The sequence below is a fragment of the Crinia signifera genome, chromosome 3 (assembly GCF_055691185.1).
Source record: "Crinia signifera chromosome 3, ASM5569118v1, whole genome shotgun sequence".
NCBI classification, from domain to species: domain Eukaryota; kingdom Metazoa; phylum Chordata; class Amphibia; order Anura; family Myobatrachidae; genus Crinia; species Crinia signifera.
Window position 1 is genome coordinate 182,554,400 of NC_139219.1, and position 25,666 is coordinate 182,580,065.

The 25,666-nt window shown below is 39.3% G+C and overlaps 1 protein-coding gene across 7 annotated transcripts in view; it reads left to right on the forward strand.

The window, feature by feature from the left end:
• The first annotated feature begins 326 nt into the window (after window positions 1–326).
• The window catches only part of EPHA7 (EPH receptor A7), a 184,658-nt gene continuing 159,318 nt past the window's right edge, over window positions 327–25,666 (forward strand). For 5 of the 7 annotated variants that reach the window (XM_083177030.1, XM_083177035.1, XM_083177033.1 and 2 more), the window contains exons 1-3: window positions 327–653; window positions 3,503–3,567; window positions 6,434–7,103. In XM_083177030.1, the coding sequence (XP_083033156.1) occupies window positions 560–653; window positions 3,503–3,567; window positions 6,434–7,103 (829 nt within the window). In that variant the 5' untranslated portion in view covers window positions 327–559. The remainder of the gene's footprint in view (window positions 654–3,502; window positions 3,568–6,433; window positions 7,104–25,666) is intronic. The other 2 variants (XM_083177031.1, XM_083177034.1) reach the window with 1 other exon arrangement.

Sequence of the window (25,666 nt, forward strand, 5' to 3'; positions counted from 1 at the left end):
GCAGTGTGGTGAGGTGCAGTCACGGGGACCACATATGTGTGCCGGCGCTGTGCGGGTGGGACAGTGCCCGTTCCTCCCCCCGCCCGCGGCGCACACACCCCGCGGCCACTGGCAGTGTCTAGGAGACCGGCCGCGCAACGGGCCAAGAGAGTGACAGCCGCGGACAGCCCGGGACCATCCTGTACTGTAATTGGTGACCTGCCAGACTCCTTCCCCTCTCTGTACCGCCATAGGCTGGCATCGAGACTCCTCCCGGACTGTGATTGGCTGCAGGCGGCTGCCCGTCTCTCCGGAGTTGCTCCTGCTGCGTTCCCGCCCCCTGACTCCTAATTGATATTATTGGAGTGTGGAGGCAGCGGCAGTGGCCGGGCTGCAGTCAGAGGCTGGCGCTCAGCACAGCGCTGCCGGAGGAGCCGCCGCACAGCCAGGGACAGCACAGGAATGCCTCCTGCCCGGGGACGCTGCACATAGGCACAGGCAAGGCACCAGCGGCTGAGCCGTAACTTCCCCAGCACATACACCGGACCTGCCATCCCCAGCCACGCTCGGTCCATGCACCATGCTTCTCCTCCGCCGCTGCCCCCCTTGGATTACCTTCTGCTTCTGTCTACTTTTTGTCGCACACCACGGGAAGGCGCAGACTGCGAAGGAAGGTAAGGCGGCACCGGGGCTGGGATGCCCGGGCGGCGGGGGGCAGGGACGGGCAGAGTTAGGAGTTTGCTGTGTTGTGGAGAAACTCTGTGCACGTCATGGCAAGTCAGCGCCGGGCGGCTATGTATAGGGCGTCCCGGGGGGTACTGATGTTCCGTTATAATCACAGTCATCTCTATGTGTAGTCCCTCCTGGGAGCAGTAGTGCCCCGGGAGCAGCACACACACCTACACGGGGAGCCGCTGAGCTGTGCTGGCACTGCCATCATAATCATGTGTTACCGGAGGGTGAGAGGGGATCTCCGGCTGTAAGCGACTTTACGGAGCTTCCCCCAGAACCTGCGCTGCTGCTGCTGCTGGGGAGGTAGAGTTCCTACTAGCGCCAGTAGAAGGAGCATAGTGACCAGGGGTAGCGCAGTAGCCTGCATCCAGCTCTCATCCTCAGGTCCCCTCTGCCCGGACGCAGCCACTGCAGGTGCAGCCAGGTATATCAGCAATACTCTCCCGTCAGCCCCAATCAGCGCATCTACAGTATGTCTGCGCTATACACATTCTCATATAATACACACCTTATGTCAAATATACAGGTTATTAGAACACACTGGATTCTGTCACCTGTATGACCAGCAATTGGCCTTCACCTTCACCCACTTGTAGTCTTAGAACTCTTGGGTGACTTCTAATTTCCCCATATTCTACACTAGTACACACACACACACACACACACACACACACAAACACAAACAAACACACACACAAACACACACACACACTATATATATATATATATATATATATATATATATATATATATATATATATATATATATATATATATATATATATTTATATTGTGTGTGTTTTCTGGGTTGTTTTTTTCGGTTTAACCCATTGAGGCATGTGTAGCAATACAAAGTTCTCCCTTTTCTGGTTTGGATAACACTTGCAAGGAAATACACTGTGGTTAAATTGAGTCAGAATCCGTTCTGGCGTTTTTGGGATGCAGTGATATGAGCCAGCAGACTGAGATAACCTGCTAGAGATGATACATACTGATGGTGCTGGGGAAGTGTTGATTAAACTTTCAGGCAAGTGAGCAGCACAATACAGAGGTCATGCTCTAAGACTTGGGCACATTATAAGGGAAAGTGTCTAGGTATATGAGAGGATTGCAAAAGGAACATTGCCTCCAGAACTGGGTGACTGTATTATGCAAATCACAGCTCAGTATCAGCAGTGAATGATCCAGCCAAATAGGACACATAAAAGCTCATCCAACATGAGATAAGGAGAGACTGCTGCTTTTCCTGGAGCACATTTATAGAGGTAGTCCTGGGAATTTGGATTTGAGGAGAAAGATCAGTCTCCAATGCTTGCAGGCAAAACATATCTATTTCTTTCCCTTCTGCTTGAATCCACACGTCTCATCATAGAACCGTTACACCCAGTAAGTGATGTAGAAATCTGTGCTCTAGTGTACCATTGACACAAAGCCTCAGCATGCTTAGAGGGATCCAACAACTTCATTGTGGATCTACATGTTCATTTTAATGGAGTAAAACCATGAACTCCTTTTTGTTGTTATTTTTATAAGCCTATTATGCGCTGGGTATATTTTTTTCCTTTATTGATGTGTTAGCACATTATGTTAACATACAATAACACCCATTGCTGTTTACCAAAGACAAAATAAAATAAAAATGGTTCAAACAGCACAGACACATACAATGTAAAGTTCTAGACGTATATGGCCGTTGTATTGCAAGTTATACAGAAGCATTGCTTATGTTCTGCAGGGCAGTGACATAGCCCAAAATGTGTTTAGGTGTTTGTATTGCCTTCTCTGCACCTTGTATATGCAATGATGATTTCAGGTGTTTTGGCCTTTTCCTGTAAAAATATACTGCCTGCCCATGCAATGATCTCATGACTCAACCTAGATACATTTGTTCATATACCAGGATAGATGCGAGCTTTGCAATAATGAATGTAAGGGAGGTAATAGTGTGATCTTGAGGAATGTCAGCTGCAATTTCACATTCAAGGCTTCAGTATGATTTAGCTCTCTGTGTGGTGTTTTTTTTCCCTTCAAGGAACATGACTAGATGTAGAAGGATATTGCTATCTGTCAGTAGCACCTAAAGTACATCTCACTATTATCAGCGCAGAGGTTGTGTTAGGCTCAGAGCTTAGATTCTTTCAGCTCAAGTAGTGTAGACTATAGGGGTTACATTTAAGCTAAATAAATACCTGGACTGCAGCTTATTTTTAATGACTTTTAAAATTACATTCTTGCGCCTGTCTTATGGCAACTGCTTAAGTGGAAAATAAAAATGTGGTAAGGTAATATAACGTTTTTCCACTGATTCACATTCAATAAATAAAAAAATTATAAAAATGAAAAATAAAACATTATAATACATTTCTGCTTAAAGATAAATGTGTAATAGCTACTTTAGTTGCAGAAGGCCCAGTACACATTGCTGTAGAATTGGTTTATTCTTCTCACCACGGGGACATGTTTTGTCTAACCTAGTAAGTGTTTCTTTCCCAGGTTTACAATAACATTTATAAGTTTCTTGTATAGCGCAGCATATTCCAGTGCGCTTTACTTTGTATTATGATTCTCTGTTAAATTGTATTCTGCAACTTCTTCAACACAAATATTCATGTAATATAAGGTACGGTAAAAATAAAATAAAAAAAAGTTTAAGGAGCGACTTCCTAATATTTTGTACAAAATTCCTTCTCCGTGTGTTTAGTTCTTTTTAGTTTATTTAGCTTGGAAATCTGAGTGTTGTTAAAAGAAAGAAGATAACAAATAATACTATTTGTGATAACTTGTCTTGCAGTTATATTGCTGGATTCCAAAGCACAACAGACAGAATTGGAATGGATTTCCTCTCCTTCGAGTGGGGTAAGATTTCTTCCAAATGTGTGAAACAGAAAAACCGTATTACATGCTCAACATGCTGTAAGGAAATTGCAGTATGGCTGAGGAACTTCAGGATGTTCTAAGAGCATATTGGCAATGGATTTAAAGCTTATGCAATCTATTATTTGCACAGGACACAATATAAAAACTCTAGTGACATTTCATGAGTAAATAATTGTTCCTTTTCTAAAATCTAGGCTACCTCCTGTACATGTTTCCCTTCTCATGCATTTATTCTGTTCTGTTTAAGTGCACACATTGAAAAACCATTCATGCAATATAGCAGACTTTTACAGGACATTATGTCACACATTAACATACTTTTGATGTAGCGGTTTAGTTGCTTAGGAAATAATTACCTCCAGACAGAAGATTACTTCTAAGATTCTGCCACTTCATAAGGAATTTGGCGTTATCAGTGTAACACACCTAGTACTAAATGCATAGGATATTTGACTGTATTTTTTGTTATTTCATTAGTCGTCTTGTGTTATATTACCCCTAATTTTTTTTAATTGTTCTTTGTTTGATTGGTATTGTCTGTAGGACACCATTTACAACTTGCATATTAATAGTGATACTCAATCCAACTGTGATCATTCTGTGAATTCTAGCTGTAGTCCTAGACCCATAAACTTTCAAATTTGCTAGAATATCTTCTTTAAAGAAAAAGTTTAAAACTTACAGCTCAAGTGCAGATTTATTTTAAGTTTAATAGTACTGTAAGGTAAAGCTGTATGGTCATTTCTGGATTCAAGGCCCATTAAGCGATTTTGAGCTGAAAGCAGCCCAGTTTTGCCGTTTTGAGCTGTGTACGGCCCGGCGGTTAGCGGGATGTGCTCTCGCATAATCGCTGGTATTACCAGTACACAAACTATGTGGTGGATGGTTTTCTAGAGCGTCCTGCTATAGACGTGAAAACTGCTCAGAGGGGCAAAAAGCGCTCAGTGTGTATGCACCTTTCCTATAGCTTACTTTAATTACAAAGGTCCTTGTACCATGTCTTTGTAAACCTAATTGTAGCTATGATTGCCTTTTCACAAAATGGTATAACAGTTTTGACTTAAGCATTTAAAATTATTACAGTAATATCTTTAATTAATATTACAGCTAAGGTTTTATATAGAGTTCTTTTCCTAATAGGACATCAAATCTTTTTAAAATCTTAGTTTTGGGGTGCATAATTCATAGTCCGGTGTTTACTCTACATACTGTAGGTGTTGATATTAACCTATAGTTAAATTCAACTTTTCTTTTAAAGAGCTTGCAGTTTTCCCTCTAGAATGCAATTCTGATGTTAAAAGTGGCAATTTAATTCCATATATGTAGATCTCTACCTCTTAAAGAAAACTTTATTTTGCAATTTATAATCCCTTTTTTTTAATAAGGATCTAGAATAGCATATGGTAGAATTACCTCTGGTGTAGAAAATAATTATTAAAATAGTAGCTTGCACTATGACACTATGCTTGTGCACTGAATGTAGATGTAATTACTGTTGGAGACAAACTCCTCACAAGTTAACATCTTGTCAATAAACAGTAAATTTAGTTTACCTTTATACCAGAATACCAGTTGTAAAAGTAAAAAAAAACAACAACTTAAGTTAGCTTGTCCATACTGAATAAATACCTAATCACCCACATATGTATATCCTATTCATAATATAAATAGGTTATTTTGTGACCTATCACATCTAATTAAATTTCCTTGCACAAGAAGTGCACTTATGTAAAAACATCTTTTAATGTTGAACAAATCAACCAGTTGTTATACGTTGGTATTGCCAACTCCTATATGCCTTATTCACATGTTTCAAAAAAGTGTTCCTAATGCACGGAAAAAAAATGTATTGGAGGTTCACAATATCATTCAGACTTAAAATGTATGCATTGAATGTTGCGTTTTCACAGGATTGCAACTGTGTATGTGTGTGTGAGATCATTCTCCTGTCTAGCAGGAAATACTAACATATCTATATATTTAATCAGCAAAGCAATTTTTTTTCTTTTCTGGAGTTAGTACTTCGCAATGACACTGACTTATCATTGCATAGGTATCATTTGATAGGGTGTGTGATGTAGATGTGCAATAAAGTCACTGAATTTTGTAAGTGTATGGTTGATGAGTAAGAACACGCCAGTCATGAATTTATTTCCCGCAGAAAGAGCATTGAGTAGGGGGCACTTCTTCTCTATAGGTGGTAAATTGCAGCAACGCCTTGCCAATTTTTATTTTTCTGCCCTAAATTCAGTTGATATAATTAATTTGTTCTAACACTTTCGGAATACAGTAAGTTATTGGGATACATTAAATAAATGCATTGGGGAAAACACCCAATTTTATATTTGATTTGTTTTGTTCGATTTTGAGCAACTCTTTTGACTAGTCTTCATTGCCAGTAAATCTGCTTATTGTTGGCAACCATTTTGAATTTCCAAAATACATTTGTTGAAAGTCGTATTTTCTGCATTTTAAGAACAGTTAGGCTCATGATACAATGTTGTTCCATAAGCTGATATAACATTGAGTGACTAGCTTATGCTGAAAACTGAATGCACCCATTTTCCATATGGGAAGGTTCTGCATACATAACTTTCCTGGCTTGTTATTTAATCTCGCTAACATTACGAAATGTGAGCTGTAGTATCATTTATCTTTTTTATTTTGAAGTTTTGAATGTTATACTAATGTCAAATGTAATATATTTATCTTGGATAGTACAGAATGTGAATAATGTGAGGTATTTGATACACATTATTATATTTTGCAGTGGAGCATTAAATGGTTGTGAACTTCTAGTTAAATAACTTTCACATTAGTTAACATGCGTTGCATCTATTTTCAGTGGGAAGAAATCAGTGGACTGGATGAAAATTACACACCAATTAGAACTTATCAGGTATGTCAGGTCCTGGAACCCAACCAGAACAACTGGCTACGGACTAACTGGATTTCAAAAGCCAATGCACAAAGGATTTTTGTTGAGCTAAAGTTCACATTAAGGGATTGTAATAGTCTTCCTGGTGTATTGGGAACTTGCAAGGAAACCTTTAACTTGTATTATTATGAAACCGATTATGATACTGGCAGAAACATGAGAGAAAATCAATATGTGAAAATAGACACTATAGCTGCAGATGAAAGTTTCACCCAAGGAGACCTTGGAGAACGGAAAATGAAACTTAATACGGAGGTTCGGGAAATTGGTCCTCTTTCAAGAAAAGGATTTTACCTGGCATTTCAGGACGTAGGTGCTTGCATTGCTCTTGTTTCTGTGAAAGTATACTACAAAAAATGTTGGTCCATTATTGAAAATTTAGCCATATTTCCTGACACTGTTACTGGCTCTGAATTTTCCTCCTTGGTTGAAGTAAGAGGGACTTGTGTAAGCAATGCAGAGGAGGAAGCGGAAAATTCTCCCAAGATGCATTGCAGTGCGGAAGGTGAGTGGCTGGTCCCCATAGGAAAGTGCGTCTGTGAAGCTGGATATCAACAGAAAGGAGACACGTGTGAACGTAAGTTGGATGAATTTTTTATTGGTTGCTTAATATTAATGAGCATTAAATAATATATATTGTATGTGTCGGTGTATAAAATTTGGAATACAAAACATAGAGGTTAATCCTCAATTAGCTTTGATCTGTCTAGCTCAACGTAGAGGTAGAAGGGTGTCTGGTTACGGCACTGTACAAGTTTGCAAAGATGTAAACCTCTTTATGTAAATTGCTTTTTTCAGTCTCTACTGTGTTAAAGTGCTATTTTTTTTTTTTTTGCTTTAAACAAAGACACCATTACTAGGAAAATGGTACTAGTAACTTTCCTAAAGCTATAATTTTAAATATAGTAACTAGAGGCTTTATTTTACTTCTAAAATAATTTTACTTACTACTTCTGGGTTTTTAGAACGTTATGTAGTAATTCTACAAAAAAAGGTGTACACACATTCTGAATATCACCATCCCATACCATGCCCGGCAACCAACACACAGGGAGATTTAATCTTAAATTGTAATCGAATAAAGCAACCTGTTGCTATCAAAGTGTGTGTATGTATATATGTGTATATACATTTTATAGCAATTTTACACTAAATATGCATATAAAAATTAATGTAGTAGTACATGTTAAGTAACGTATTGTTCTCATATGAAATAATGGCAACTTGTAGTAATGCCCAAAGTTTTAGCCTGGGATTTCCCATCAATTTATAAAATGCAGTGTTGGATAGCAAAACAGAATTTGGTAGTGCTGCGGCATAGTAACTACTGATTATATTTGTAGAAAAAATAATGTAGAATTACAGTGTAGCAAAGTCAGAGGGAAATTCAGCCCTGATAACAGCCACACACAATGGAAGATCTCTTTATCCTGCAGTGCACAGCGTCTCCAAATGCATACCAATAGAGGCATAGCATGCAGAGCCAGCGACATATACTTATTTATCCTTAAAATGATTGAAACTCTGTATCCGGGCCGTGTGCGTGTGTGGCTGATGCTTTTCTCCAGGAAACACCATTGCCCCTAACACTTTACATTCTGCAACATAAAAAAGGCTCAGATGCTTGTTACTTATCACTCAAACAAAATCTTCCACTATACAAATACTTTGTATAGCTGCCAGAGGTTGTTCTACAACACAGCTGATGTCGCTTAAAAATGTCATATATAGCTTCGATACAAACGATCAATTTTATTATTGACGTAAGTGTTTATTTTGAGCAATTTAAAATTTGTGCTTATGCACTTCTTTGAATTTATTTTAACATTACTTTTAGTTATATAGCAATTAGTATTTAAACATTTGCAGATTTGTCATTTACGAGAAGTTCAAGATTTGTAAAAAAGCAGAATCGATTAAGCATATAATTGGATGCTAATTGCAATGTTTTAATCTCCAGGAAACTAAAAGCAGTTTCGTTAATAAAAGTTTAATCTGCCAGGCGGTTGTGGATTCTTGTACAGTTGATCAGACATTCTGTCTGCTAAGCACTATCCACATTAACACTTGCACTGTTCGAGAGAAATCGAAGCCAAGTTTTTATAGTTGGAAGTATAAATTAGTTGGAAATAGAGGCAATAGGTTGCTCAGGCATCTTAGTCCTTTCACTTAGCAGTGTGTCTAAGCTCATAACAGTATTAAAGTCCATGGAATCTCATTTTTAGACCCATCTTATTTTTGTGCTTATGGCAGAATTCTTTGGAGCACAAGCTCAGAACTTGATCACTACAATGAACACAGCCGTATTATCTTTACTGATTTAGACTTCAGTTCTTAGAGATGTTATTATGTTAAATGTTACCATGGTATCTCAGCAATATGTTGTTTAAAATCTATGCTTTAAGGGGAAAAATAGACATAGCTGTTTTTTTTAGAACAATGTAAAACAAATGAGAAGAACAAGTTTACTTGAACAGGGTACTTAATTTAGAGCTGCAAGATGTTGACTATATGCTTCTGCTGTCATTTATTCCTGAGTGTTGCACGGTGTTTGTTTGCTACAATAATTCCCTTTCTTGGCTTCATTCCCAAGCAACTGCAGAGAAAATGCTTTGCACAAGCGACATACATCAGATTCCCTCTATACTTTGCCTCCTTTTTTTATTTTTTTTTCCTGGCAGCCTTACCATGAATTCCCAGTAGCTATGATGGAGTGCTTGACTTGCCAATGCACTTGATCATTGATCCACAGATCAGTATACATTTACTGCCATTTCTCTTTCACTCAGGACTTACTAGCTTTTTCAGTGTCCTATATGCTGCCAAATGTTTGAATACAATCTAAGACTACAGTTAACATTGCTATCTAAAATATACCTCTGTGTTATTGGTTTAAATGTGAAATCTGGAATTTGGATTTTTGAAAAACTGAAAATTCCAAAAATGTTAGTTTAATTAGACAAGGGGAAACGTGAGTCTCCATCCAAATTTAGTAAACAGCATAATTATTTAATCATTAGTTGGCTGTTGGCCTTGACATTGTGGTACCTTTTTTACAATCAAGAAATTCTAATTGGTAGCATTACTGTACAAGGTACAATGGGTGAATTGGAGTTCATTCTGTTAAAACATAACTCCTTTTTTTTTTAAACTCCATTGATTGATCGCTCTTTCAGCAGCAAGAGGCAAAGCTTCCCCTAAATCCCTGCAGTGTTTAGTCATTCTGTACATTATCTGCTGCTATCGGAGCATACACGTTTTGTGTACTAGTGTCACTAGATTTCCATTTATTAGTTTTATTAATTTGGTCATATAGTCTGTTTCGGTAATGGGAAACGGGTTTATTCTTTTTGCATATTTATCAAAGCCTGCAGCTATTCATACAATGTATCTATCATATGATAAAAATAATGTGTAGAAGTCCATTTGCCTTAGCATTAATATTCATGATCATGTTGCTTTTGTCAATTCCCCTCTATCTGTATCCACAACCACCTTTGAAACTTATTGCTTAAAAAATTCAATCAACCAATGTTTCTTTTGTGCACCGACTCTTTTGGCAATAATTATAACACGGTCAATTCACTACTTACAAAATGGCTGTTGCTTCGTCTTTAAGCTTTTTGACAGTTCTGTTTAAACTACAATAATTATATAAATATTTTCCAAGCAACATTATACAGATGTTTATCTTAATGTTTGATACACATCAATGACACTTTTTCTAAATTCGAAAACCCAACTTGATGTCAAAATCTTGATTTTTTTTTTTTTAGGCAATATATTTAAAAGCCCTGATGTCAAACACATTGTTACATTAAATATCAGGATGACGTAGCTGCATCCTTGCCTGCATAAATGAGTGTTTGGATCATTTTGGTTGCTGGTTATTTAACACACCGATAAGCAGTTTTGGTTTCTTCTTTCAGTCAAGTAGTCAAAAAACATCAGCTATGTAATGATGAGCGCTAACTAAATTGTACTGTGATTCAATCATTTAGCATAGTAGAAAAAAGGAAAAGGGGTATTTAGTTACATCCCTTTATCCTGAAAACAGTAGGCTGCTGTACAGTCCTAACCGGATAGGTGTGCACAGTGAAGCAGACTGTTCTGTTTCTAAAGGCTTGTGTTATTATTTCTAAATTCATTACTGGACAGCGGCAAGAGGGAAAATATGGACTGGAGTTATTTTGCCTTTGGCATAACTTCTTTTACAAACCTGACGATGTGCATATAAATCTAATCTGTACAACAGTCAAACTAGACAAACACAACTTCCACTTGGATCATTTTATTAGAAGCCATTTAATCTACCAGTATGGAGTGTATAAGTATTCTGGAGTACCTGTACTCGGAAGTCATGCAAATACCACACATACGGTAATTAAACTATGACCTCCAGTGATGTGTGAGGTCACAAACCATAACCTGAATTTTGGCACATCTGATAAATTCACTGTCCTGTGCAACTTCATTTTATTTCCATTTTAAAACACTGAGGGATTTTAAAAAAGATCTGTAATTCATACATCTGAGACTGTATTCAGGAAATAACTAGAGCACAGTGTAAAAATTCCTCTTTGTTTACTGTAATTGCTATCAAATGTTGGACAGCTTGACCAGGCTGCATGTCTATAAGTAAAGAGTATCACCCCCCCCCCCCCCCCCACATTCCAAATACCTATGTAGGTTTGGAGACAAGAGGGGGGTGTATTATATATGGGGATGAGGTTGGCCATTCTGAGGGTGAAAAAAAATCAGTTGAAGGCTTTATAGGTGAATGAGAGTTATTTACTTTGGATGTAAAAGAAGACATAAGCTACAGAGTTTGAATAAAATTCAATTGAGTTAATTTACAACTGGTAGGAAGGATGTAGTCACAGGCTTTATCGCTAAGGGCTATTCAGTCGGAGACCCTTTTATTATCACCTGGTAAATTATCCCACTAACGCGTGTTAGGTACTTTTCTCAGATTCTAAGAGGTGTATTCAATGCTTTCTGCGAGCTATTATAGGGCTGCCTGCTCGCTGTCACAGCTCTTAGGATCGGAATTCAACTGTCCACCCTGCCTATGCCCCCCCCCCCTCACTAGGTTTTTGAAGCGAGGGGAAAAATGGCACGTGCGGCCGCTAAAATAGTGAGACTCGCGGCTAAATGCAGCGGGCTCCCTGTATTAGCCGCGAGCCTCGTTGCTTTGGAGAATCCTCGCTGTCCTCTGACAGCGAGGATTTCCCCGGTGCGCTGAATAGGGTGGGCGACCGGCGTGGGGTTTAAACAGCGAGGATCACTTGCTTTCTGCAATCCCCACCATTTAACCCCCGGCCGCATTGAATAAACCCCTAAGTGTTAATCCGTACCCTGCAACCACTAACAGACCACTTTAATATGGATTTATATTCAAGACAGGCTAGAAAAGAAACCTTGGTGCTGGCTGCCCCTGACTGTATCTGTTTAACCACATCGCCTCTATTAGCCCACTGTAACTTACTGCATGTCATTGAATTGCCCCTATGCATTCTATATCCATTCAAATGCATGTGTGATAATTCTTTGACCTTGTGTATTTTTGACAAATATAAGTTGCTATCTTTGCGCTCAGTGCATGTGGATATGCAGATGTACTGTAAATACATTTTCAACCTCACATCATTAGGTTTATGTAGCTTTATCACTATAAGGAATATTAATTTTTTTTCTGCATTCTGGTATGTAAGATCACATGCATCAAAATTTACAGAAAATGCATGACAATACTGCATCACTTGTAATTTCTCATCTGTTTACATATGCTTAACTTGCATTAAATATGCATCTTGGATGCAGCAATTTAACAAGTGTTTGTAGCCTTAAGTAAATGACACCACTGGGACTGGCACATAATTAGGCTTATTGCACATTAATGAAGGGTTATTTCAGACCAAACAATTCTTCAACCAGAAGCTCAAACAGTGAGGGCACATATAAGTTAAATGTTCATTATATACAGTACTCGTCCTTCATGCATATTGGTAATGGGGATATATATATATATATATATATATATATATATATATGTGTGTGTGTGTGTGTGTTTGCGCTATTGTCAGCAGCTACTCTATAAGACCTCCCTGTTAGTGGAGGACAACATCAATGGATATGTGCACAAGAAATGGATATAGAGAGCGCTATATAGAAACCTCCACCTTGGTGTGTTATTCAACAGTGGGTTTCGAATTCTTACAATTTGTAAAATAATTTTATTAAAACATAGATGGCATAATCGATGTCAGACATTATTAACAGAACTAATGGTACATTGGTGATACAAAAATTTCTGGTGAGTCGAGACCCAACGCGTTTCGTTGCTGTACGACTTCCTCAGGGGTAATAGACTCTATGAGAATATAAACAGCCCTTTAGATACTTATCGTTATTTGTAATCTGTGGTGTTTAGCGGTACGAATAATTATATATACATACCGAGATTCTGAGCTTTGGAAGGTGTATGTAGAGTTTTTAAAAAAACTTTTTGACGCTATGACGACGTCTAAAATATTAAAAACATGTATATATGTATATATGTGTATATATATATATATATATATATATATATATATATATATATATATATATATATATATATATATATATATATATATATATATATATATATATATATACAAGTAATCAATGGGGAGTGAGCATGTTACAGAAGGATATGAGTAAGCAAAAGGTTGCGTATTTAACCTCTTGGGGGGATACGTACCCTTCGATGACAGAGAGTATTATCATACGGAAAAAAACTGGATTCGCTGTCCCAGAATAGATAATGCCCTAGATGATAATGTACCTTATTAGTCACAGGTGGGGTGTCTGCTTAAGTTCCAATTTTAATCTTGTTTAAAAAGTTTCAGACTCATAAATTATTCATACTATAATCGTACTTATATGGGGTCTATTGGCCATAGACTATGTTTGAGGACCATGTCAATTATATCTATTCTCATGTATATACATAATTTGCTTTAAATGATGCCCGATGAACATCATCAGTAGTAATAAGTTTTACATTTTGAGTTTAGTAATATATGGAATTACGTGATATTAGGTGCTTTGAAAGCAGATTTTTCAAGATTTTTAAACTCATTTGTGGCTGTTAGCGTCAACAATGTTCCCAGTTTGAAAGTCCCTTAATCACATTTAAATGCATATTTAAAATGAACATCTACATACATATATATATATATATAAACACAAATCTGGGTACTTGTTTCCTAGAACGACCACACCGATGTTGATCGGGTCGGTCGCATCGATCGCATCGCATGCAACCAAATCGCATGCGATGCGACCGACGTGATGGTCCCGATTTTTACATTGATTGAAATGTGAATAGGGTCCCTGGGAACCTATTTTACATTGGATTCAATGTAAAAGTCTCTCAAGACCCCAATTTTAACCCCCTCAATGGCACCCCACGATTGACGCCAACCCGAAGCGTGGCGAGCGTAGCGGTACGCGTCCTCCGACCTTTTCATACCCCTACTATCCACGTCGGCGTGGAGTTGAGAATATAAAGTGTGGCGAGTGCAGCGAGCCACCGAGCCCAAAGCGTGGCGAGCGGACGCGTATAACTTCACAGGTATCAATGTCAGACTTAACTCAATGCACGGTGTGTAAAGTTGTGGGGAAAAAATTCCATACAAAAACTCATCTCTCAGCAAAGTCCAGATTTAATACATAGTATCCATTTAGTTGTTCTAATTGTTTGTCTGAAATAAAACCCCACAAAAAATTAATTGGCTACTAAGGAGATTATAGTTTGTAATCAGAGACCCCACTGAATACAAACAACAGTGCTCACATACCAAGTGACAGGACAGCAAAACAGTCAAATGTAAATGCCATCCATCCAACGATTCGGTCCAAAGAAAAAAAGGACCTCTATCAAGGCTATGGCATCCAAAACAAATGAGGAATCTATAACCAAAAAAAAAAAATCGAACAGGAGCTTGTTCCTTGCTATTTATGGTCAATTGGCTGTGTTATTATTGATTGATACATAGAGTGCTCTTATCCCTATTCAGTAGGGTCACTGGACATATTAGTGAATGCAGTTTTTAGCTGCATACCTTTGGGCACCACTAACTGGTGGCATTGGGTGAACGTGAGTGCAGATTTTGGTACTTGTTTCCTAGAACGGCCACAAGAGGGAAAGAGGGAAAGAGGGAAAATATGGACTGGAGTTATTTTGCCTTTGGCATAACTTCTTTTACAAACCTGACGATGTGCATATAAATCTAATCTGTACAACAGTCAAACTAGACAAACACAACTTCCACTTGGATCATTTTATTAGAAGCCATTTAATCTACCAGTATGGAGTGTATAAGTATTCTGGAGTACCTGTACTCGGAAGTCATGCAAATACCACACATACGGTAATTAAACTATGACCTCCAGTGATGTGTGAGGTCACAAACCATAACCTGAATTTTGGCACATCTGATAAATTCACTGTCCTGTGCAACTTCATTTTATTTCCATTTTAAAACACTGAGGGATTTTAAAAAAGATCTGTAATTCATACATCTGAGACTGTATTCAGGAAATAACTAGAGCACAGTGTAAAAATTCCTCTTTGTTTACTGTAATTGCTATCAAATGTTGGACAGCTTGACCAGGCTGCATGTCTATAAGTAAAGAGTATCACCCCCCCCCCCCCCCCCACATTCCAAATACCTATGTAGGTTTGGAGACAAGAGGGGGGTGTATTATATATGGGGATGAGGTTGGCCATTCTGAGGGTGAAAAAAAATCAGTTGAAGGCTTTATAGGTGAATGAGAGTTATTTACTTTGGATGTAAAAGAAGACATAAGCTACAGAGTTTGAATAAAATTCAATTGAGTTAATTTACAACTGGTAGGAAGGATGTAGTCACAGGCTTTATCGCTAAGGGCTATTCAGTCGGAGACCCTTTTATTATCACCTGGTAAATTATCCCACTAACGCGTGTTAGGTACTTTTCTCAGATTCTAAGAGGTGTATTCAATGCTTTCTGCGAGCTATTATAGGGCTGCCTGCTCGCTGTCACAGCTCTTAGGATCGGAATTCAACTGTCCACCCTGCCTATGCCCCCCCCCCCTCACTAGGTTTTTGAAGCGAGGGGAAAAATGGCACGTGCGGCCGCTAAAATAGTGAGACTCGCGGCTAAATGCAGCGGGCTCCCTGTATTAGCCGCGAGCCTCGTTGCTTTGGAGAATCCTCGCTGTCCTCTGACAGCGAGGATTTCCCCGGTGCGCTGAATAGGGTGGGCGACCGGCGTGGGGTTTAAACAGCGAGGATCACTTGCTTTCTGCAATCCCCACCATTTAACCCCCGGCCGCATTGAATAAACCCCTAAGTGTTAATCCGTACCCTGCAACCACTAACAGACCACTTTAATATGGATTTATATTCAAGACAGGCTAGAAAAGAAACCTTGGTGCTGGCTGCCCCTGACTGTATCTGTTTAACCACATTGCCTCTATTAGCCCACTGTAACTTACTGCATGTCATTGAATTGCCCCTATGCATTCTATATCCATTCAAATGCATGTGTGATAATTCTTTGACCTTGTGTATTTTTGACAAATATAAGTTGCTATCTTTGCGCTCAGTGCATGTGGATATGCAGATGTACTGTAAATACATTTTCAACCTCACATCATTAGGTTTATGTAGCTTTATCACTATAAGGAATATTAATTTTTTTTCTGCATTCTGGTATGTAAGATCACATGCATCAAAATTTACAGAAAATGCATGACAATACTGCATCACTTGTAATTTCTCATCTGTTTACATATGCTTAACTTGCATTAAATATGCATCTTGGATGCAGCAATTTAACAAGTGTTTGTAGCCTTAAGTAAATGACACCACTGGGACTGGCACATAATTAGGCTTATTGCACATTAATGAAGGGTTATTTCAGACCAAACAATTCTTCAACCAGAAGCTCAAACAGTGAGGGCACATATAAGTTAAATGTTCATTATATACAGTACTCGTCCTTCATGCATATTGGTAATGGGGATATATATATATATATATATATATATATATATATATATATATATGTGTGTGTGTGTGTGTTTGCGCTATTGTCAGCAGCTACTCTATAAGACCTCCCTGTTAGTGGAGGACAACATCAATGGATATGTGCACAAGAAATGGATATAGAGAGCGCTATATAGAAACCTCCACCTTGGTGTGTTATTCAACAGTGGGTTTCGAATTCTTACAATTTGTAAAATAATTTTATTAAAACATAGATGGCATAATCGATGTCAGACATTATTAACAGAACTAATGGTACATTGGTGATACAAAAATTTCTGGTGAGTCGAGACCCAACGCGTTTCGTTGCTGTACGACTTCCTCAGGGGTAATAGACTCTATGAGAATATAAACAGCCCTTTAGATACTTATCGTTATTTGTAATCTGTGGTGTTTAGCGGTACGAATAATTATATATACATACCGAGATTCTGAGCTTTGGAAGGTGTATGTAGAGTTTTTAAAAAAACTTTTTGACGCTATGACGACGTCTAAAATATTAAAAACATGTATATATGTATATATGTGTATATATATATATATATATATATATATATATATATATATATATATATATATATATATATATATACAAGTAATCAATGGGGAGTGAGCATGTTACAGAAGGATATGAGTAAGCAAAAGGTTGCGTATTTAACCTCTTGGGGGGATACGTACCCTTCGATGACAGAGAGTATTATCATACGGAAAAAAACTGGATTCGCTGTCCCAGAATAGATAATGCCCTAGATGATAATGTACCTTATTAGTCACAGGTGGGGTGTCTGCTTAAGTTCCAATTTTAATCTTGTTTAAAAAGTTTCAGACTCATAAATTATTCATACTATAATCGTACTTATATGGGGTCTATTGGCCATAGACTATGTTTGAGGACCATGTCAATTATATCTATTCTCATGTATATACATAATTTGCTTTAAATGATGCCCGATGAACATCATCAGTAGTAATAAGTTTTACATTTTGAGTTTAGTAATATATGGAATTACGTGATATTAGGTGCTTTGAAAGCAGATTTTTCAAGATTTTTAAACTCATTTGTGGCTGTTAGCGTCAACAATGTTCCCAGTTTGAAAGTCCCTTAATCACATTTAAATGCATATTTAAAATGAACATCTACATACATATATATATATATATAAACACAAATCTGGGTACTTGTTTCCTAGAACGACCACACCGATGTTGATCGGGTCGGTCGCATCGATCGCATCGCATGCAACCAAATCGCATGCGATGCGACCGACGTGATGGTCCCGATTTTTACATTGATTGAAATGTGAATAGGGTCCCTGGGAACCTATTTTACATTGGATTCAATGTAAAAGTCTCTCAAGACCCCAATTTTAACCCCCTCAATGGCACCCCACGATTGACGCCAACCCGAAGCGTGGCGAGCGTAGCGGTACGCGTCCTCCGACCTTTTCATACCCCTACTATCCACGTCGGCGTGGAGTTGAGAATATAAAGTGTGGCGAGTGCAGCGAGCCACCGAGCCCAAAGCGTGGCGAGCGGACGCGTATAACTTCACAGGTATACACGTCCCCTCGCGGGGCTCACTGCGCTCGCCACGCTTCGTGCTCGGTGGCTCGCTGCACTCACCACACTTTATATTCTCAACTCCACGCCGACGTGGATAGTAGGGGTATGAAAAGGTCGGAGGACGCGTACCGCCACCCCTCGCGGGCTCGCTACGCTCGCCACGCTTCGGGTTGGCGTCAATCGTGGGGTGACGTTCACAATGGGGGGGGGGGGCATATACAATGAGAAATGGGCCATATTGACCCATTTCCAATTTTTTTTCCCGATTACAATGTTACAAATATTTTAACATTGAACCCTATGGCAAAATCGGGTGCATCGCGTCGGTCGCATTGCATGCCATGTTAATGCACCCGACCGACGCGATGGACCCGATTTTGCCTTTGCCGGCAAAATGGACCTGATTTCAAAGGAAATCGGGTCCATCGGGGGGTAATCGTGTACCTTAAGTTAAGGTACACGATTTCCCCTGATTGTGGCCGTTCTAGGAAACAAGTACCAAAATCTGCACTCACGTTCACCCAATGCCACCAGTTAGTGGTGCCCAAAGGTATGCAGCTAAAAACTGCATTCACTAATATGTCCAGTGACCCTACTGAATAGGGATAAGAGCACTCTATGTATCAATCAATAATAACACAGCCAATTGACCATAAATAGCAAGGAACAAGCTCCTGTTCGATTTTTTTTTTTTGGTTATAGATTCCTCATTTGTTTTGGATGCCATAGCCTTGATAGAGGTCCTTTTTTTCTTTGGACCGAATCGTTGGATGGATGGCATTTACATTTGACTGTTTTGCTGTCCTGTCACTTGGTATGTGAGCACTGTTGTTTGTATTCAGTGGGGTCTCTGATTACAAACTATAATCTCCTTAGTAGCCAATTAATTTTTTGTGGGGTTTTATTTCAGACAAACAATTAGAACAACTAAATGGATACTATGTATTAAATCTGGACTTTGCTGAGAGATGAGTTTTTGTATGGAATTTTTTCCCCACAACTTTACACACCGTGCATTGAGTTAAGTCTGACATTGATACATTCACCTCCAAATGTCTATCTGTCCAGAGTTTTCTACTCATTATTAACTTCCCCTTATGTTATATGTTGTACTTTCCATGCCCACTGAGTGAATTCTTGTAATCCTTGCCATTCAGACCATCATCAAGTACTAACTGCCTTAGTAGCATGTCTATACAGTTATAACATTGTGGGAACATTTGTTTAGAAGTTCCATATCAAATGTGTATTTTAGGACACTTTTTATTTATTTTTGACTGAGATTCCTTTGCTATTGTTTGGGGGTACATTCATATAACTTTGGTTATTCCATGGCTTGGTTTTGTTTGCTACACAGTTTGTATTCTGAGAATAAAAAAAAACAGTTGATTTTTCAAAACTGAGAACAACCACCAGGTATAACAAAATTAGGCATATCCTATATCTCCAGCCTAATTTAAGATCCTATTAGATCCTATCGTATTAGATTTAGTAAAATTAAAATCCAGTATAGCAGATCACTTCCAGCAGTTGAGGAGATCTATCTATCTATCTAGTCTACACTCTGTTCTTCGAAACTCGCACATATCGGAAACAGATCCCGTTATGGCCCAATTTTGTAAAGAGAAACCTCTTTTTGCTTATAAACGTAGCAATAATTTGAAGGACTTTGTGACCTTTTCTGATATTAGTCCAAGAGTCAGACGGACTTCTTGACTGAACCTGAAGAATGGAGTTTTTTTGATGTAGTGGCTGTACCAACTGGCAGCATTTATGGACCAGTGAATTCTTTAAACATCCTGTTACTGGGTCCAAATATAAGCTTCAGCAACGGATGTCGTGGGACAGTAAATACGTGGTTTACGTGATTATACTGTATGCCCATGTCAACTATTATATATAGGAAAAACTATTAGGATGCTAAAGGAGCGCATAGATATGCATCGCTCCTCGATTAAAAAAGCGATGCTAGTGAGAGAACAAAGCACACCACCAGTCCCCAGACACTTTTTTTTTTAGGCTGGACATACCATCAAAGACTTTTTAAATGTATGCCACTCAGGTTTTTTGTATTTTGATAATGTTTGCACAAAAATGTAGAGACTTCCTAATATTTAATTTTGCGGGTTTAGAGATTAAAGAAAGTAACGGCGACACATGTCATGACGTATAAAACTGATGTATTGACACTGACACACTGTTAGTATTATTCGGCCGGTTGCGCCCGGGTCGATCCCTCCGAAGATGTGTGCATTCCAGGAACTGGAAGTTGCTGCGTTCAGGCAGGTAGTCGGGACATAGCACCAGAGACACATTGCAATCTGCTTGTTTCTGCACCGTATGAGGGACTGCGCTATTCATTTCCAGCATTTTTATTTATTTATTGGTGGGTTAATTAGGTGTGTCAGCTGTCAGTGCTGAACGGAACGACTCATGACCGCCTTCTGCATTCCATTGACCAGGAAGTATGCCGCAATAACCTATGCTGATGCCGTATTTCGCAGACAGGTGAGTCCAATTGCACTGATTCTGGCGGCCACCAGTAGTCCTATATATGCAGCATCTTGTCAGTTAGGTTTGTGCCCTAGATAAAGCCATGGGGCTGGCTACAAGCTGTCATTTTCACCATCTGATCTACTAATGAAAATTAACCTGTAGCCTCTTGTTCGTTCCAATATGCTGCCATTTGTAAACTTTTTTTGGGGGGATGCTCTTTAATATAAATATTGAAAACGAAAACTGGTGGTGTGCTGATCGCATTTCCTTTTTGGAAAATGTAATATTTATTTACTATGTGGAGCAGCACCCACAATTCACAGTGGAAACGGTGTGCAGTTTTTCTCCTGTACATATACATTTTACAGGAAGGTAGTGGGAAGCATATGTTAGGTACAATCTGGACATTTTGGTCTAATGCTTGATAAATCCTCAGTCACTGTAAATGACCAGAATGCAGTTTGTACAAGTAAGCTTTATGTCCTAGGAATAGATTTATCTCAAAACTACTTCCTACAACGAACAAATCGAAACCAACTGATTAGCTTTCAGATAAGTATCGGCCTTTAAAAAAATTTTTTTTTTATATGTAATCCTTTGTCGGCTTAATGTTGTCAGGTGCTACTAGAAGTGTCAAATACAATTTATGTGACCTACAAAGGGGTCTTATATTAACATACATAACCAGTTAAACATACTTACCTTAGTTTATAATAAGAGAGGATGTTCTTCATGACTAAAAATGTATTTGAAAGTAGTGTTTTGTTTCTTCGTTGTTTTGTTTGTTTTCTATTGAAGTGTGCAAATCAAATGAATAATACACATTTTAATCTCCTGCTGATCATACCATTGTAAGCATATATGAATATGTAAGCAGACGAGGCACACTTATTATTCATTATCATTCAGACGATAACTGACGACAGGAATCCCAGAGCGCCATGACATTGATTGATAGACATGCTGTGAGATTATGCACAAGCCATTTAGACACATAACACCACAGTCGCCCTGCAGCTCTAAAAAGCATCATACCAGGCATTCACTTAACTCTTAACAATGTTGAAAGAACTTGTGATAGAATAGGTAAATCTTATTTATTGGCTATCTTTTAATAAATCACCATGCTAATGCATATTACATTGCTGAATGTGTGAATGCATCCGCTTATCAGAGTGTGATCTCAGGAGTCTGTCACATGTAATGGGCATCTTGCTACAGTGATCATATTTCAAATTCTAATTTACTAATACAACATTTGAATCTGTTGCTTGTTGAGTTCTGTGGTTCCCAAACTGAGACCATGACGGCCAAGTGAGTTAGAAACTTTAAATCACAATATCAAGAAACCAGCAAAATATTGGCAGATAAGAAAGTTGTGTCTTTAGTTTTCAATGCTTAGCACAATAGAATCTTTTTCCACCAAATTTACCACAGATGCGTAATGTCAGCATTAGTTATATAAAGCATATAAAGTTATTATGCTCCAATATTTACCAAGGCATTAGTAAATAGTCAAAATCAAATTGAGCAAAAAAAAAAAAAAAAATTCTATATATTATCCAAATTTAGAGGAGAAAAAAATGTCAACAACCCAAAGGCATGTCACGCACTCAATGTTTTATTTTCTATGGGGAAAAGGCATGACTTTAGTACACGTCATTCCTCAACAACCTGACCAAAATTCTGCAACCATATTACTCATCTACATCACACACCCCTTGTAAATTTCTTACAATCTAAAATACAAACTGCAATACATAATACACAATAACTTAAGTAGACTCCGCTATAAGTATTTCTAGTACCTAGAAACATCTGAGTGCTGTAATTTCCCTTTACTCTTTGAGGTAGATTGTGGAACTCTTGTTGGGCTTCAGATATGGACTTGGCCTGCGCTACTTCAGACAGTCCTCTTTTTGTATGAAAGCAATCACTGTTTCTTTTGTCTTGTAGAAATCACAATCATCATCATCTTAGGTTTTTTTTTTTTAAGGGTTTCCTCCAAGATTTCTTTAAAATGAGGCTTCACAAAAGGGTTGTACTGCTAATTCCCTTATCTACTTACTGTATGTTCGGGCAAACGTGTGCCGGATGGCTGACAGTCGGGATTCTGACAGTCATTACACCAACATTGGAATCCCTACTGTTAAAACCCTAACATACAGGATCCCGATGCTCACGACCCCCATAGAGGGAAAATAGGTGGCAAGCGTAGTGAACCACTGTGCCTGCAGGACAGCTAGCCCGCAAGGGGCTATCTTGCACTCCCCCCGGGGAGTCCAGGCAGTCTGGATCCTGACATCGGGCTAATGACTGTCAGGATTCCGACTGTCGGTGTGCTATACCACACCCAGGTAAACTCTAGGTGAGATTTCATCTGAGTTTTATATAGCAAGGGTTTTGCAACCTCCCATAAAGGGTCGACCATGCTGTTGTATCCTACCCATACATTTTGATAGACCTGATTGCACTATGAATTTTTCTGACTTTCGAAAATGAAATATTGAAAGTCTATTAGTATAAAAGGCAAAAAAGGAGATTGATGAAATCTCTTAAACCACAAGGCCTACAATCTTGAAACTTGGCAGGTAACTTCTCCTTAAGTCCCAAGTGCTTGCTAAGGTGTCTTAATAATGTCACTGTCCACGGAAATCGCTAAAATTGGATGGATGTGTGTATGTACTGTATGTGTATATGTATGTTCCAACATGGCTCTGGAATGACTGCAGCAATTTACACCAAACGTGGTACACATATGATTTAAAATCCGGGAACAAACACTGTGGGGGTTATGCACCCCTAGGGCTGGGACAGCAGCACAGACTAAATTAGGAACCAACATAACTCCGGAATGGCTAGAGTAATTTTACATAAGAATTACAATATGGGAACAAACACTGTGGGGGTAAGACACCCCTAGCGATGGAACAGCAGCACAGAGTATTTTAGCAGTCAGCATAACTCTGTAATGGCTGGAGCAATTTACACCTAACTTGGTCCACATATCAATTACAATCTGTGGAAAAAAAAAACTGTGGGGGCAAGACACCCTTAGCACCCAAATGGTTGGGACAGCAGCACAGACTATCGGGTTGATTTTCTTGGATGCGTATTTAACCTATCCCCACCTTGGGAATGATGGTATGCCAGCCCACCATTCGCAAGGCATGTACATTCGCACTGGCTACGAATGGATGTTTTCCATAAACATCCGTTCACAGCGTGCAGGGAAACGCCCACATCATTCAATGGTTGGCAATGGAGGCACCCTTACATATGCTTGCACGTTCAAAAGGAAGTGGGTGGGCAGCTCAATCCGGTAATGTCAGCTGCCAGCCCACGTCACTGTCTCATTAGCATGAGAACATTCATAGATTGCTGGGCATTCACATATGCACACCCCTATACACCCCCCACACGCTGTCCTGGGTGCGCGCACCTAGCGATCCAAGTATTCGCAGTGGGTGCAAGCACCGTGCATATTGACATGCGCATTAATAAAACATTGGTACTGGTGCAAACGGACCTTAATAAGGTCCTATATCAAGACATGCATGATATGTCAGTGACAACTTTGCTGCATGTGATGGGCATTGACATGATGTGTGGAGGGGAATGGGGGTAGCATGAACTCACACATTGAGGGGGAAATTTACTAAGAATACTAAATTACTAAAAATCGTATTCAGCCATATGCAAAGTCGTGTTCCGGAGGGGAATTTACAAAGCAGTGAAATACGACTGCTTTGTAACCATTCGAATTAGCGGCCGTATATACGGTCGCTAATGCGAATTCGTACAGGCAGTCTGCACGAATCAGTCAGATCCGTGCAGGCTGCAATGTGTAAAAAAAAAAAAAGGTAAAATAAATAAATGTAAAAAACGGCATGGGGTCCCCCCCACAGCCGTAACCAGCACCAGGCTGAAAGAGCTGGTAATAAAAAAAATCAGAAAACGGGGTTCCCCGATTTTTTTTTTTTTATTATTATTATAAATTTTTTTAACCAGGTCCAGGGCTGGTTCCCAAAATACGGGGGACAAAATGAGTATGGGTCCCCCGTATTTTAAGAACCAGCCCCAGACCAAACCAGCCAGCAGGGTAATGCCACAGCTGGGCGGAGACTTTTTATACAAGTCCCCCCAGCCAAAGCATTCACCATACCAACCAGTCAGCCTGGCCAGGGGCCCTGGGGGAGTGGGGGCCCCCCCCAATAAATGGGTCACCCCCTCCAGGACTTACCTGACCAGGCTGAAGCCTGGTGCTGTCCCCGGTGACCCTGTAGCGGTGGTCACCAGGCTAAGTCCCAGCATGCGGGGCATTAAAGGGCCCGCTGGCACTTGTAGTTCCACAGTATGAACAATAGTAAAATAAACACACACAGACACTTGAAAAATAAAACTTTAATACATCCAAAGCCCACACATACTGATATTTACCTATCTTAATCCCATCGGTAGGTCCCTGGGTCCGGGGCCTTGGTTCCTGGGTCCGGGGCTCCAGGGCTGCAGAGTTCGGGGTCCAGGATCCGAAGAGCCCCGGACCCAGGGACCTACCGATGGGATCAAGATAGGTAAGTATCAGTATGTGTGGGCTTTGGATGTATTAAAGTTTTACTTTTCAAGTGTCTGTGTGTGTTTATTTTACTATTTTTCATACTGTGGAACTACAAGTGCCAGCGGGCCCTTTAATGACCCCACATGCTGGGACTTGTGGTTCTCCAAGTCCCAGCTTGCGGGGAGGCTTGCTGCGACTTATAGTTCCACAGTACTAAACAATAGTTTATTCTATTGTTTTACACTTAATCAGCCCGGTGACCACCACTCCAGGGTCACCGGGGACAGCACCAGGCTGAAGCCTGGTCAGCTAAGTCCTGGAGGGGGTTTATTGGGGGGGGGTCCCCACTCCCCCAGTGCCCCATGCCAGGCTGACTGGTCGTGGGGGGTGAATGCTTTTGCCGGGGGACCTGTATAAAAAATCTCCCGCCGGCTGTGGCATT